Consider the following 17,279-nt stretch of genomic DNA (forward strand, 5'->3'; position numbering starts at 1 on the left):
AGTCTCTGAAAGCAGGTTTTCATAGACTTGTATTTATTCTATCTGCACTTAATATGTTTAGTAGTTATTTTGGGACAAACACAAAGTTTGTTTCCTTTTTTTGGAAGTGTGAAAATACAAAATAAAATATTAACTCATTAATTTAAACAATCTTAACCGCCCATCAAGGCAATTTCTTAGTAGTGACAAACTCCACTTGATTAAACAACTAAAAAAGAGAATTTACACAGGGAACATTTTCCAGTGCTGGACAGCTGCTTGTTTTCACATTGGCCTGATTACATCATTATTTGTCTGCCCAGCACAGCCTTTGTTCTGAGTATGTGGCAGCCTATCTCCACTCTGAGCCTATTCACAGGTAACGCTGTGGCATTATGCAGAACACCACTCTGCTGCCATATAATGAAGTCTGAAGGCTACTTTGAAAATTATGCCGTTTTTTTAAACACAATTGCTCTTCAACTACAATAATACAGAAAAGTCTGCTTTGTGAATGTTTGTATATAATAGCCTCTGAATTACAAACTAATTTGTTTCCTGAAAGTGTTACAGTAGAGCTCCCCACCGAAAGTGCCTATCAAGCAAGGCCATTTTCCTGTTTTCCCTCTCTCATTGTCAGGTTAGTTGCGTATTTCGAGTCACCAATTACAGCAAGAGAGTGGGCAAAGTACATGAAGGATTTAGTGGTTTTGTTAATGTCAGCTAGCAAAAAGAAAACTGAAAAAAGGTCTTAGAAAGGAAAGCACTGCTCACTTTCTTATTTGAATTGATGCTCCACCATTTGCATTTTAAACTGGACCCATGAGATACTGATCAAAGTTTTTTGACTGTGAACAATAACAGAATATGACAAACAGCACTGGCCTTATATAAAAAGTGAACACAACATTACAATACAAGGAGATACAACAGACCACAAAGGACAACGAGGAACTGTAAAGAGACACAGAATAACTACAAAAAGGTGCACAATAACCACAAGGAGACACAAAATGAGATAAAAAAAAAAAACCAAAACAACAATAAAAACCAAAATGACACTAAAGAAACACGACTACAAAGAGACACAAAAGCACAAAAAAAAATTATAATGATGACAAACCGACGCAAAACAACATACAAAAGGTAAAAGTCTGTGTTTTGCTCTTATGTAGTGGGGCCCTTTGCATATCTGTGCCCAGGGGCCCACTGTCTGTCCAAGGTTATATGGATAAATTTCTTGACATACCACATATCATTTGTTCTCTTTTCATCATAATACACACAGTTTGTGTCGGCAATGAAAAGGGGAGATGTTTACGTATGAACGTTAGACAATTCCAGTTGAAATTTATTAAGATTTGCCAAATACAAACAACATGTAAGTGGTTTTAACTTAGTCTGGGGATGTTTTTATCACCTGGAAATGTGGAAGTGATTTCCTTGGCTGATTATTGAGTACATGAGCCTTATTTAAAACAGAACCCTGAAGATACCACTAAAACGTGGCTTTTTTTAAGTAAAAAAAAAAAACAAAAAAAACAAAAACAACAAACTACAAACATCTGTTTTGCTGATATGTTGCAACAAACACAAAAACCCAGAGGGCTGATTCTCATGAATGCTTCTGACTGTTTTACAGCACAACATCAGACTTTCAAATTTCCAGGTTCAAATTTCCGTTTGAGGGTTCCTCGAGACATAGCTCTACTGTGCATCACATCGTCCACGAGAAACCACATGAACAGACACATTTTTATTGCTAACACTGTTCCTATTGCACAAGCACAAAGAATACATCCATTGAAAAGTGATTTATGCAGACTTGTCTGAATGCTGTCAAGACGCGTTGCAGTGTGAAAATGTAAAAAAAAAAAAAAAAAAAGGTTCATTTTGTCATTCTGGGAAAGTAACAGTCTCTTATACAACTGACAAGAACATTTCATATTAGTGTCCTGCACCAAAGAAAATATCTAAGAAATGAAAAGTCCTTAAATATCGCAGCTTATTACAAGTCTCCACAATTCAAATTCACATTCTTGTTTAGTAGTCTATACTATTTACATACAAGCAAATAAAACTCACGTACTACACTTCACATCTTCACATCATTTACATCACATTACCTTTGTTCTTAGATCTACCTCTTTTTACATTATAATACATAAATAGATAAACTGATATATATCACTGTAGCAACATGTTGACGGTGGACAATCTATTTCCAAAGTACTGAACAAAAATCTCTGGGTGGCCCTTGTAAAACTGTCCCAGCAGCCGTCTCTTTTCCTTAGTGGAGAGCTTAGGGTTCTCGTGTACTGTCCGGAGTAACGTCCAAAGTTCCTCTTTAGTGGTTTTTTGTGCGTTTTCTGAGTAGGCCTTAGAGCTCACTCTCTCGCAGTATGTTGATCCTGCAGTGAAGAGAAAATGGAGAAAACAGAAACTAAGTGGGGAAAAATTTGTCTTTAGTCAATTATTAATAAATTATTGTATCAGATCAAAACACTAATCAGCCAAAACATGGAGACCACTAACAGGTGAAGTGAATAATATTGTTATATAATAATAATAATAATCTTGTTGTAAAGCAATGTTCTGCTGGGAAACCTTGGATTGTGGCATTCATGTGGATGCCCTTGACATGCACCACCCACCCAAACACTGTTAAGAGACTGACGACACTCCTCCATGACAGTAGCGACCCCCCGTAGGACAAAGTACAATGCCACACAGCAAAAACTTCTCAGGAATGGCCCGAGGAATGAAACGAAGAACTAAAGGCTTCGACCTGGCCTCCAAATTCCCAAGATCCCAACCGATTGAGCATCCATGGGATGCACCAGTACCCTAGAGGTCCTGTGTCCATGCCCCGACAAATCAGACGCCCCACTGTGGATCAGACTTGACTCTGACCTGTTGAAGCATGGATACAGGACCTCTGGGGGTGTCCTGTGGTGTCTGGCGCCAGGTGTTGGTGGTAGATCCTTTCGACCTATGAGGCTGCCTAAGTATGGGGCGTAACACTGTGGGTTTCAAGGTGGATTATCAGCTCTGCCTGACTCAGAATTATGTCAGTTGAATCGGATTTGGCTGTTCAATACGAATATTAGATGATTCATTTTGTTTTCAATGCAAAGTTTTGAAGTTTGAACAGGCTCCACGGGATATTCAGTCTGACAGCGGCATTCATGTAGTATACTTAACAAGCTATCAGCATGAATGCTGAATCATAAATGTGCAACAACATTTTTGACAACATTAGATAGAAAACAAAAGTCAGAGACTATATTGCATTAAGCAGCTGTGAGCTGTAAATTCACCAATTCCAAGCAGAAGGTCTCTCCCCCTTTGTGCCGCTGCCTGCATGTCCACAGCTTATTGTTGAGTCGCGTAAAAGTCAAGAGCACTCACGCCAAAGCAAAATCTGGGGACAGAAATATCCCTGAAGTACATTGTGCAGAGTAAAAAATAAGACTACATGACTCAAAGCAGTCTCAGTGGTCTGAGGGTCTGATGAGTCAAATCTCTGACTTTCAAGGAGCAGTCCTAATCAGCAAGTCCCACAGATGTTTGATTAAAATCAAGATTTATGGAATTTGGAGGCAAGGTTGACACGTTGAGTTTTTTGTCACATGCCTTGGGTCAGTCTTGAGCAGTTTTTGAGTTGTGACATGGAGCATTGTCCTGCTGGAGTCATCGGGGAGTGCTGTTGCCATGATGGAGTGCACTTGATCCGCAACAGTGTTTGGGTATATGCTTTTCAAGCGGCATCCATAAGAATAAAAGGACCCAAGGTTTCCCAGCAGAGAATTGTCTTGTAACGATATCAATTTTACTGTAAGGCTGCTGTCTTCCAGCCTTAACTTAAATGGTTAAATTACCCACGGGCTATGGGTAAGAATAAGCATGGGGATGTCTTCTCAGTTTCTGTCGGTGGTTTTCATGTTGTGGCTGATTGGTGAATATATAAGGAAAATCTGCAAACCTGTTATCACATCTGGATCCTTCCCCTTCACAATATTCGTTATTCTGTCACTGACCATTTTGTGCAATGAAACAGGAATCTGGTGGAAAAGAGCACAAATTAAGACATAAAGTTTCTACTTTTCTTGACTTGAAGATCAAATATTAATATGAATACAGTCATGATATGTAGAATTATTATGTTGTTGTTTTGTTGTACTGTCTGTGTGTCAGTCCTCTGATTTGGAGTTATATCTAATGTGAGGTCTGAAATCCTGCTTCGAAACAGCTTGTGTACGCAGCATTTTATCATCCCAGTGACTAAGTGCTCTCAATGAGATGTTGATTGTTACATCCCTCCTACAACACCGGACACACGTCACACACCCAAAGCAATGAATTAGAAACACTCACTTTGAACAGATCGCAGTGGTTATCCATCATGAACAGAACCATCAGGTCCACCTTCCCTTTGGAGAGCCTTCTGCTGTAGACGATGGCACTTGCAAAAGACCTTTTCACTGCCATTCTGTTCTCAATCTGAAAACAATATAAAGTCAATAAAGATCAAACATAAAAACATGCTGATTCACACAAGCGCTCACCTCTTTGTGCAGTTTGACCTCCTGTGGTTTAGCTGCGACAGCCATGAATCTCAGGAGCCTGCGAAGCTCCTCCCTGCTGCGAGAGTCCTGCAGCTTTAGGCTCAGCTGCAGAGACTCTAGAGCTTGCTCTTGCTTGCCGTTTACTGAAAACAGAACACAGAAAATACCAGGATTAATATGCTGAGATCTGAGAAAAGCATTCCCTGTTTTAAAACTGGCACAAGCGGCAATATATATGAAATCTGACTTTATGCATTTGCAGAAAAGCTTCATCAATCCTTGTGAAAAATCAGGACGCCAAAGAGATCTGCACTCACCGAGGAGCTCCGAGATGCCAGAGTGGATGTCAAAAATGTGGTTGTTGAGCAGAGGCGGCTGTTGTGTGTTTCCGTAATGCTGAGCCAGGACCTCATAGAGCAGACTCTTACACCGGAGCAGGTCATCAGCACAACCGGCTAAACCCCGACTGACCTCCACCACCAGCTCATCAGGCAGAAACTCTAGACAGTCCACTGCCCCTAACATCCACTCATCTGCCCTGAGGAAAGAGGGAAGTGTAATGATTGTAAACACAGCTGACAGACTGATGGTGGTGAAGCAACAGGGCGACAAAGACACAGAGAGGTCATGATGAGCTCTTGACTTTCAGCGATTTAGAGAATACAAAATCGGATTACATTTTTTTTTCTCACCAGTAGCGAAACATTTCATCATGAAAATTTACATAAATAGAAGTAGCAACACACAATATATAACCACTTCATTACAAATAACAAAGTTATAGTATAGAGGTATTGTCTTGAAAAAGTGTCTAAAGTAAAATCACTGATTATACGGAATGGCTCCTGTCAGTGTTTTATTACTGGTAATTAACATGTAGGTAGTAGCTTAATGTTTAATTAGGAAGCAGATTTAAACTGCCTGCTATAGTGCCAGTTAGTTTAGTGTATTTTGTAAAAATGCATCAAATTTTATAAACGGATTTTATACACGGATGTGTTTGGTAGATAAACTCTTCACTGTAAGTAGTAACCTGGAAGTTCAAGTACCTCAAAATTGCATTTTAAGGGTAACTTCAATATTTTCCAACCTGAAGCTGGTTTTCACATGTTTTATGTCCAAGTGACAAATAGGAACAACATTTTTTAACTGGTCCAATATCGAGAGTGTGCTGCAGCCAGCAGCTGAGAAACAGGTTGCAATGTAACCACTAAGTGCATTTGGCACTGTCAATGTATGTCCACTAAATGTGCTTGTTTTGCCACTGACAGGCTCAAATTATTATAGTGTCTGACAGCATTATGGAAAAGATCCCTGCAGAGTCAGACCTTTTGTTAAAGAGTAAGATCCTAGTTGTTCAACCAGAAACAGCCTCAAAATTGCCATTACCAAACCTACTAGACAGCATTTGAATGAACAGCAATTTTGCCATCATAAAACACACTTCATTTAAATTCAACAGAAAATTCAACAGGGACATCAATGCTAAATAGGCTAGTGTTTTCCCATTAGTTAAGGAGCATGGCAAGAGGACTTACTGTGCTTCACTAAAGGCCTTGAGGACCTCTCGATCTAGGTAGCTTGATGTATACAACAGGTCGGGGTCACTGTCCATGCCACTCAGGGGGTGCCGGGGTGTGTCTTTACCCTCCAACAGCTTCTCCAACAGGGGGAGCTCTATCAGCTGCAACAGCCTGAACACAGCCTGCTGATGCCACACCTCATCCACAACTGTGAAAACACAGAGTTAAAAGCCATGAGGGCGATAGGCACACGGACACACAAACACGCCGTGTGAGTAAAGGCACGTTGCCCGATTTACGTCAATCTTTCCAGACAGAAGACCACTTACGCTCTTGTGAGAGGCCGAGGTTGATCATCTGAGGGGTGATGGTGGAGCTCAGGTTGAGGTTTCCCAGCACGTCCTCCACTGATTTGTCTGCTTTTGCAGGGGAGTGGGTGGAGTAACTCAGCGCACTTTGTCTAAGCAGTCACATAATAACAGCAATCAGTGGAAATGATTGGGGGGAAAAAAACATACTTATTACAAGAACAAATTTGACGGCTGCAATGCTAGTTGAAATGTTTTCTAGTGGCTGTGACTCAATCACAATTTAGTGCTGTTTTGATTCTGGTCATTTCATATCAAAGAGACACAATAAATGCTCAATTTCCAGCTTTGAACAATTTCTGCCGAACATTAAATAGGACATGTGAAGCCTTTTTTCTTTTCGTACATTATTCGCATGAAGATTTATTTGCCCCATGTTGCAAATAACAGAAGCCTCATTTGATACGTAAGGCACATGGATTCTCTGAATCTTTCATCTCCCATTATTAGTGAGGCCTGTTCTCTGATCTGGTCTCTCACAGCAACACAAAGTGCTGACGCCATGTGTTTGCACCTCACAAGTAACGCATCCTGTCTGTCTTTGCTACATGTTTGACAGCCTCCCTAGAATTTAGTTCTGCAGCCTCAAAGTACAGGAGAGTTTAAAGTTTGACATTTAAGGAAAAAGAGTGCCCGAGGATGATGTCGTTCTGTAGGCCAACCCAGAAACTAATGTCGCCCTGGTTCCCTCCTGAAAAAGCCTATAGGATTTTTCCACTGGATTTTGGATTGTACACAAACGTTTATGATACTTAAACGATTTGTTCTGCAAGATATTCTCCACAATGAACACCACATTCAAAATTTTTAAGCCTAACGCAATCTCCAGGAGTAAAAAGCAAACGTTACGCTGAAACGAACTGCACTACGGTAACGCCGCTACCACTACAATGTACAGCCACGTTCAGCGCGGCTTGGTGTGATGACGTTCTGTTATCTTTTTTAGCCACCTGTTAGCAACTGCTGTTTTTATGACACATAAAAGCTTCAAAGTTTGCAGGTGGTTTTATTTGCTGACGTGTTTTATGTTGTGAACAAAATGTGAAATTCTCTTATCTATTATTATGTATTATGAGTGCCACAATCCCTGCAAAATGACGCGTTTCACTATCAGGATTTGATCGTTTTGGTCTGATAGCAATTGGAGATTCTAGAAGAGAAACACAACTGAACCATTTTTATCCCCATTCAAGTTAATGGCAGACTAAGCCAGAAGTTAGCTGCTCACTCGTGAATGTGCTTGCTCTGTGGGCCCAAAGATGACGAAGATAAGGCAATTTAAACATATATACACTGGGTGTCGAACTTTTTTTGGCTTCATGCGCTACTGAGCAGCTTTCATAGAAAAGAATAGGGCCCTCTCCCCAACGCTGTAGCCAGTTATCTTAATTGCCACACAGGTAATTAGCGGGTTACTGGAATTTAAAAGTATCAAGACATTACTGCATGATGGGACTTCAAGAGCCTTGGGTCACTGCCTCACTATTTTTCAGAGGCACTCAGTCTAAAGCTATACTGGACTGGGGATTAGTTCTGGAGGGAGGAGAACAAAGCAAATCAAAAATGAGATCTGAAGATGTTATGACATAAGTCTGTACCTTTCACGTGACGGACTGTAGCCGTTCTTGTTCCTGTTTATGCTCGGTGAGTCGTAGCCGCTCTCGATGGTGCTGGTGGAGTGAGACTTGGTGTTGGTCAGTGATGATGAGGAAACAGTTGTAGAGTTCAGGAACCGGTATAAACTACAACTACTGTCCTCAAAAGTGGCTCGCTTCTTTTCCTTCCCAAATACTTTAATGCCCACTGGCTCAAATACTCTTGAGTCCATCAGGGCCTGACAGAGACGGACGGCCTTGTAGCGGGGTACTGCCTCATCACCAAAGAAACGGTTTAGGGTGATGTGTGCCAGCACCACGTCCACGGCCTCTGAGCCCAGGAAACAGTCATGGTAGGACTTGAGGTTATGGCGCCGGCGCTTGACCTCCACATGAGTGTGGAGATTTGAGATGATGCTGCTCCAGATGTAGGTGGCCCGGAAAGGTTTCCCAGCCATGCCGGGTTCTGATGGAGGAAGACAGGAGAGAGTGAATGGACGGACATTTGGAAAGAAAATCAGAGGCTAAGGAATAAGAATGAACTGATTAACCCTTTGAAATCTGGAACAACATCAATTTTCTCGTGCCGTGTTCACAAGCCTTTCACAGGCATTTGAGCCTCTGAGACCTGAGCAAACTGGATTGTTTTCTCCTGAAAATGTACTAGGAAGGTAATGAGAAACTTGGCAAGAAATGTCCCGCAAAGTGCAAGAAATTAGGGAAAAGAAAATGACCCAAAAATTTGTTTAGAGAGAGAGATTATTAGAATAATAAGAAATAGAGGAAAATGTTCATAAAACTATATTTAGAATTGCTATTATAATAATTATTAATGGTTTTATTTATTTATTTTTAATCAAATGCCAAATCAACAGAAAATGTATCTTTTTTTAAAATTTAAGCAGTTTATGGCTTGAGCTAGTTGGAAGATCCTCAGATGCGAGGATTTGCTGCTTTGCTGTGGTTTTCATCGTGGTGAATTTAATATTTTTGGGTTTTGGCTGGTTGGCCAGGTAAAATTAACCAATTAATTAAGAAAAGCAGCAAGAAAAACCATGATGTAAATTAACTTTTATACATGCATATACTGTAAAACCTGTATGCTTTTTACTCAGCTTTCCGAAGCAAAAGTATTTTGGGTGATCCAATTGTTTCCACAACTGACATTCTCATCTTTGTCTATTGTCCGAACTCTTTCTCACAAAAAACAGGAAATTGTGCTTTGTGTCTTCACCAAAAACACACTCCCTCTCCTCTGTGTAATGTCACAGAAGCAGATTTCAAGTTACTGCATGTGGGTGTAACAGCACATGGTCAGGATCAATGCACCTCACAGGGGTGCATCTCTCAAGAGCCTCATTCTGATTCACTTAACAGATGTTTAACACCTAAGAATCAAATGCTCTAGTCAGGCTGTGTATGTTAAAGACATGAAGAAAAACAACATCACCTGTGCCTGATTTTCTTACCATATCAGTCTTCAGATGCAATCTTTCTAGACACGCTATACTCAGTCCCACACCCACAAGGAAACAGAGACAATGATCATATTGTGAACCTTCTCTCACAAGAGATATCCTCATATGTTCCTGTTGCATTTTCCACTGGAAGGACTGCATTGCCAAAAATCAGCAGACGATTCATGCAATCAAACACTGTCACCTTCATCCCTCCATCATGTAATTTCTTAGCATATCTCGTCTATGTTTGACAGCTCTTTGTTGAGAGAAAAGGACTTCCACCGCAAGTCAGACCAATGAGAGAAAACAGAGCTGGCCTTAGTGGGACATCAGTGCCGCTTTCATCTCACAACAGGAAACATTTAAGGCCTGTTGAGCAAATTTTAGGGGAGGATCTGAGAGGCCAGGGGACATAAATCAGGCGCCGTCAGCAGCACACCAGGCTCCATGTTATTACAAGACAACATGACAAATACTATTACTGATCCATCTGTAAAAGTGGAAAACACCGAGAAACAGAACAGCAGCATGCAAATGTTTCGCCCACTCTTATAAAAAAAACCCCAAACTCAAACAGAGCCGAGGAGGGTGTGTGGAAGATATCACGTTGATCTGCTGATTAATGAGATACATCTATGCCAAACTGCGTCTCCCTCTTGGGGGGAAGGAACTGTCCTGAACTGGGGATTTGCATATCAGGGAAGAGCAACTGGGGCTGCAGCAGTCGTTCAGGGAAGAACACCTCTCAACAGTTTGATGCATAATAGAAATAATGAGAATTATAATAGGCTGACGAAGCATTTCCAGTATTTCTTGCATTGCTTTCAAACAATCAAATTTGAAGAATTACGCTTAAATTATGCTTAAATTATGCAGAGTATGGGCGCTTGCATTTTTGCACATATGATTTTAGATCTTAATGTTCAGTATTTATCATTACTGACATTTGGGTCTTAATTTAAATTTATGTTAAGTTTTTATTTTCTTCTACCCATATGCACCACTGGGGTTTGCACAGTTGCAATTAATGTTGTGATTGCATAATGACCATATAGTTCAATAAACGTTCTACATAATAAATATTTCACAATAAAATGCAGAATAACACAGTAATAATACACTTCTTGGTCAGGACAATCAACAGAAAGATGCTTCACTATCAGGATGAAATCCCTGTGTAGGAGTCAGGGCAGGACCATCTGGAGAATCCCATCAGGGGTCCCTGGATTACCAGTCACACAATAAATCCGGATCTTATCAATATCCATTAATGCTTGTTAAAAAGGAGGAAAAAAAGTTAGGGGTCAGGTGTGGGTCAGAACGATCCTGGGAACCCGGCTGAGCTCTGTCACCTCTTGTTGCATGAGCCAGGCTGAGATTTGAGCCCAGTTTGCACAGCTGACGCCAGACTTCTTCCCTGTGACTTTGGTGCTTTTTTATAAAAGCAAAAACCCGCTGATAGACTGCGGGGCGATGAAAAGAGGGGGCTGACCCACAAAGACAACAGAGCACCGTGTGTTTGCACACATCAGTGGAGGTAAATAACCGCGGAGGGAGCAGCGCAGGCAACACACGGGGATCCTGCTTCCCCTGAGAGCGCACTGTGCAACACCTCTCTCATAACCTGCTGAGCTGTATTATCACCTCCAGCAAATGAGTTCATTTTCAAGCTCTGTTTCCGGGACCTACACTCAGCTCTGGACTAATGATTTCAGCTGATGAAAATGCGCCGTGGCACCCTCAGAGCAGCAGGTTGTTAATAGCCTGTGGCAGATACCTTCATTCCTCCAACATGCTGAGACTAGCAAGATTAACTGATCAAGCCTCGGGGCACAAACTGAGACAAAAAGGGCTATTGGCCCCGTATGAATTTGAACCCTCGTATCCTGTGTGATATAAAGAGTATGGTGGCCCAGACACTGGCGCGCAAATACCCTGTTCTCTCTGTGTTTTAACACAAACACTGCAGTCTGCTGAGTCCACACTGAGCGCAAATGTCAATGAACACAAACCATGTTCTTGTTCAACTCTAATAACTAATTTTTAAAATGCATTAATTGATTGTATACATCTATAATGCCAATAATATAATATAATACACATTATAATCTTTTGTTAAAATATTTTTGTTCTCATAAAAGCTACTTTACAATATATTTAGCGACTTAATTCCTTAATTTAGCGATTTAATCATAAGAATGTCCAAACAAAAGTGACATAAATATTGTGAGCTTATTTTAGAATGAAATATAGTCTTTAGTAGAAATATTGCGTTTAAAATTAGACCGCTTGTCCCATTAGGGAAAAAAAGTAGCACAAACGCTACCAAACACACAGTGTAAGTGAACATTATAAAAGTATGGCACATTAAATGTCTACTGAGAGACCATTAGTTTCTGTCAAATCCGAATAAGCAGCAGGCAATACATGGAAATATAATTTCTTCAAACAACCCATGTCAACACAGCAGGCTACAGAACTAAATAAACCAAACTCTGTGGGTTACAACATTGATTCAAAATCGACAGTATTTTTTTTTTTCTTTATCTACTTAAAGTGATTAAATTTCTTTTACCTGGTGTTTTGTGCATGACAGCTTCCTCCAGTGATTGTAAAGAGAGCCATTCAGATCATGTCCTTTCCTTGGTCTTCAATTCTCAACGTGACGCACGCAACTAACTACAGTCAACCCCGAAACCGACCCCTCCCACTGAGATACAATATTCATGAGCTAATCACCGCCCTGCCTGCGCTTTAACGTGATAATGAGGACGCGCTGTTTCTTTCAAGTTTAATAAAAGGCACGCTTATTCTTAACCCACTCTTCTGAGTCGAAGCTGTAGCCTTAATAAGAAAGTGAATGGTCAGGCATAACACGCGAAACCAAAGCTCCTCCAGTGAGAGGTTTTGTCTTCACAGGTGGTTTAAATTATGTTCTTTTATCACGTGAAAGTTTTAGTCATTAGAATACAGTGCTGAGTAAGTAAAGATAATGTGCAGAACTGAATGCATTTCCCACCAAATCACAGACTTTCAATTTAAAAGGAAATGCTAACAGTCCAGGAAGTTTTCACATAACCTTTCACTCACAAAGTCACACCCTTAAAGCCCACACTAAAATTAAATCTGATCAGATAAAGACCTACAGTGCTGAACAGCAGCCACTGTGTGACGCTGAGAAATAGAGGCCATTTGAATGATTTGGGATATAAAGGATAAAAGACCCAAAGTTACAGAGGGGATGTTTTAAGAAAACAGTTTCTTTTGTTCATCAGTCAAAACAAGACTGCTCGTGAGTGACACAGTCTTGAAACATGTGACTGCAGGTGCCTCAGGTGTCAAAGCTGCCCTGATGCGATTCCACCATGTTTGGGATCATTTATACAACAGAACTTAAATCCTCAATGCTGTCATCATAAACACATGTGCACATGCCAGGGTAAACACAGGTGCAGTAGTAGGGACAGATATCATTAGGTGAGGCTCTAACCTGGTGCCTTCTTTCTTCAGGTGTAATCTGACAGTGGAAAAGTGGTAATCTGACACTGTAAAGCCAACGCTGGTCACTTGCTGAAAGGAAGACAGCTACTGTCATCATGAGACACAACAAGTATGGTGCAACAGGGTAAGGCGTGCAAACCGGTTTGATTACAGTCCTCTTCACCTCTTTCACACAGAAAAATGCAGTTTTACACCAGGTGAAGTGAGAACCCATGCACAGGAAAGAAAGAGGAAGAGATTTCATTTGATTAGAGAGGGAGAGCTGTGAGCAGAAGGTCACTAGTTTGCTTTCCCAGACAAACAAAGAAAGACATTTTTTTCCCACATACCATTGAGCTGCACTCCAGTGTTTTTGGAGCTTGAGCCACATTAGGAAATGAACATTAGGACATTAATCTGTCACTTGCGTGTCCATCAGCTTCATGGAAGTGCAGAACTAAATTGCTCAAGTGCCCCTTCAAGAAAATAAAGTGGGGTAGCCCACATGGTGTATAGGAGTTAAAGGAATACTTCACCCTCTAAATGACGATTTGTTTATCGATTACTCACCCAGTGTTGTGTTGAATTCATGAAGAAAACGTTTTTTTTCGCTATCTTCCACTGAGAACCAAGAATCAAATACAGAGAAAATTCTTGAGCGGCACATTTAACAACATCCAAACTATATCAAAACATTTGCTTACAAACTCTCATACCACTTGTGCAGTATAATCCATGTCTCTTTCATTCAGATGCATGGTCAGTACTTCTCAAACGTGCATTTTCACCAAAACCGGACCATATAAAGGTCCAGTGAGTAGGATTTAGTGGCATCTGGCAGCAAGGTTGCAGAACTGACACTTCTTCTGTGAGCCGAGTGTGCAGGAAAACCTCTGTGAAGTGATGTGAAAACGCAAATCGTCCTGTCTAGAGCAAGTGGTTTGTTTGTCCTATCTTGGCTACCGTAAAAACATCGCAGACTCCATAATAGATGACCCGCTCCATAGATATAAACATTTTTTTTATGCGGAAATGTTTAAAAGTCAAGTGCGTGGGATTTAGAGGCATCTACTGGCAGAAATGGTACCTCATTAGTTTTCAATCACCTGAAAATTATTATCATTATTATTGAATTTATTTATCATAGAATGAGCCATACAGTATATATGTACATATAGAGTGGATCCTCTTCCATGGAGACCACCATGTTGTCTCTACAGTGGCCTAGAATGGACAAACCAAACACTGGCTCTAGATAGCGCCATTCACATTTGCACATCTGCCATGGTAGTTCTCCTACGTGCTTCTACAACCTCACTGCTAGACACCACTAAATTCAACACACTGGACCTTTAAATATAAGGTTTAGTGAAAATGCATGTGGTTGAGAAGTACTGAGCATAAGACTGGATGAAAGAGACTGGGATTATACGGTATAATTGCGTGAGAGTTTGTAAACTGATTTTTTTGACATAGTTTTGCTGTTGTTAGATGTGGTCCCCCCCCTTCACACTAATTCATTCAGAAATTTCTCCCTTTTTGGATTATTTGTTCTCTTTGGAGGCATGCAAGAAAAATAAAGTTTTCTTCACACATTGAACTTCACGTAGGGTGAATAATTGATATATAAATGATCATTTAGAGGGTGAAGTATCCCTTTAAGATGCTGACCATCAATTGCAACATACCTGGTTTGAGTCTGGCTGGTGACCTTTGTTGCATCACTCTCCCTGTGCTGTCTAATGATGAAAATCAAAGACAGAAAAAAGAAATGCCCTGGAAAGTAAAAAATCAAGAAAGCAGAGCAGAGTTGAAAAAGATCAGTTATCATTAATCAGAATCATTTACATGAATAGCTACTCACAGAAACAAGAACGATGAAATGTCACAACACTGATCCAAAACCAACAACCCATCAGTAGGACCATAAAAATACCCTGGTTTTAATGCTGCTCAAGTAAAACTCCATTTCACTGACATAAAACTGGCATGACATCACATCTTAATGTTTTTATCTTGTATGCATTCAGTCACAAAAGTAAACCCCACTCTATTCCTGTAACAATAACACTTGACATTGACACTTGACATACCACCTTTATGACTCATAATCACGTCAGTTTCTGGCATCAGGCAGTCTCTGAATTCACACAAGTTCGGGATACTTTGACAGGATATGTGAACTCATCTTTTCTGTTGATTTAGAAGATGAAGAGATGTTTTTGTATTCATACAGCCACCATGTCCAAGCAAAGGAAATAAAAGGACAAAACACACCTTAAATGAAAGGTAACTCTGCGCCTAGAGGGATTTGGTCGAGGGCCAAACTGGTTCTACAACTCTTCAAATGAATTGATTGCAGACTGGTGTGCTGGTGTTTTGTAGAGAGAGAGAGAGCCCTCTGGTTAACAGAATGTGAAATTCTAGTCCACAAGGTCAGGGTAATGTTTACTCTCCTGCTTCTCTCCATGTGCCGGAAAGTCCTGCATATTTATTCTTTCCCCTTGATACTTATCGGTCATGCAATGTTAGTCACGTCGTAGTTTGTTTACAGTTATGATGATCACAAAGCTTTTTTTCTCCAGGATTGACCACTAAAAAATACCAGGTACTTTCTAGTGTATACCAAGTATTCTTTAGAGGTCCAGTGTAACATGCAGGAAATATCTTAAATGGCAGTGACTGAGGAAGTACTCTGATCCTTCAATTATGTAAAAACACCAACAGTTCAATGTACAATTACTCTATAACAAGTAAAGGTCCTGTATTTAAAATCTTAAATGAGTTAAATAAAGGATCAAAGTAAAAGTACTTGTTATGCAGAAAACTGACCCCTGTGACTGGTACAATGTATGTACATAATTAGACAATATTAATGCATCGCAGTGTGACAGGATGTCTACAGTTATCCAGCTTTTAAATTTAACACATTTTAAGACCTGTTGATGGTAATTAAAAAAAAAAATTTTTTTTAAAAAATTTTTTTAGGGGCATTTTTGCCTTTCATTGATAGGACAGCACAAGTGTGAGGGGGAGATGTGGGGGTGACAGGCTGTGTCCTTACTGCAGCAGCCTCTGTACGTGGGGCACCCATTTTAGCCACTGAGCCACCAGGCACCCCGCCGGTAATTTTTAACCAAATTTAAGACTTTTTTTGGACAAATCATCTTTTTCTCATTGCAGAATTGCAAGTGAGTATAATATTAAGTAGTATAAATGTGTCCCTCTGCAGAGGCAGGTTTTCTGTAGTAATGTGGTTATTAGAGTGAGCTAGATTAATCTACATTTTGCTAGCAGATTAGGGCGAGTACATAGTATCAAAAGAGTTTTAGGTTCAGTGGTGGGTTTCAAAATTTGCAACATAAGAAATGTGGACTTGCATGTGAAAGAGCTTGAGTCACTTTGACAAAAACGACTTAACTACTTCATACAGCTGGACAGTTTAGCCCACTGGAACCCAACTCAGGCGCCATGCGAAGGGTTTTGAGAAAAAAGAGATAAAGGGGGGAATAAAGGAACGTGTTTTTCAGATATAACTCTCTATTCCTTGCTTAAATATTCTCATATTTGCTTTTCTGAAAAACATTTTACAGTTTTACCTCTTTTGGCCTCAAACAATTCTTTTTAATGAAACCATCTGAGAAGTTCAGCAGGGGAAAAAACTTGTAGACATCTGAAACGTGGGAGGCTCCAACTAGACACAGCTTTTTTGTGGGAATCATGAGCCAAAAAGTTCAAAACTTAATGGTATAATGTTTAAGCTTATCAAACAGTGTGTTTGTTTATGTAAAAGTAATGAAATATCAAACGTTTTAGTAACTGGTAACCAGCTAAATCAATGTAGTGGGGTGAAAAGCACAATATTTTCCTTTTAATTGAAGTTAAATAGGATTGTGTACGTGACTGGCTAGCACAGCTTTAAAACTACACGGTCACCACATCAGGACATTAGGTTTCACCACAGGGCATTTCCAAAACCAATTGTCAGTGTTTTGCAGTCTTACCCAACACTGTGCCTTCACATTCTCACGCTGCCTCAAGGGTCCTCTCAGTCTGTCTCCCACATATGGAACAATGCAGTACATTAAAATTCATATGCTTTTCATCTGGAGAGCAGACATTCAGTATCTGTCTCTACCAGTTGTGCCCGTGCTGGAATCTCAAACGCTTGCCTGACTGGCCGTCCTCCGCAACTCCAAAGGACAGAGGACAGTGGTTTTCCTCACAGAGCTGTCGCTGCAGCACAGAGACACTTTTGTTGTTTGGGGGTTGCCAGTAATTTCGCATTGTGGCTGGACTGGCAGGA

General features: G+C 40.3%; 1 protein-coding gene across 1 annotated transcript; it reads right to left on the reverse strand.

Moving 5' to 3' along the window:
• Nucleotides 1-1,305: 1,305 nt before the first annotated feature.
• depdc7a (DEP domain containing 7, paralog a) lies at nt 1,306-12,152 on the reverse strand. Its single transcript, XM_042503689.1, has 9 exons — nt 12,069-12,152; nt 8,037-8,499; nt 6,400-6,530; nt 6,086-6,278; nt 4,865-5,085; nt 4,548-4,690; nt 4,357-4,482; nt 3,965-4,043; nt 1,306-2,390 (listed from the first exon to the last, which is right to left on the reverse strand). Exons 1-9 carry the CDS (start codon nt 12,082-12,084, stop codon nt 2,167-2,169), a joined length of 1,596 nt encoding a protein of 531 aa, XP_042359623.1. The 5' UTR covers nt 12,085-12,152; the 3' UTR covers nt 1,306-2,166.
• Between the last annotated feature and the right edge of the window lie 5,127 nt (nt 12,153-17,279).

Source organism: Plectropomus leopardus, chromosome 1 (genome assembly GCF_008729295.1).
Source record: "Plectropomus leopardus isolate mb chromosome 1, YSFRI_Pleo_2.0, whole genome shotgun sequence".
Classification (NCBI taxonomy): Eukaryota; Metazoa; Chordata; class Actinopteri; order Perciformes; family Serranidae; genus Plectropomus; species Plectropomus leopardus.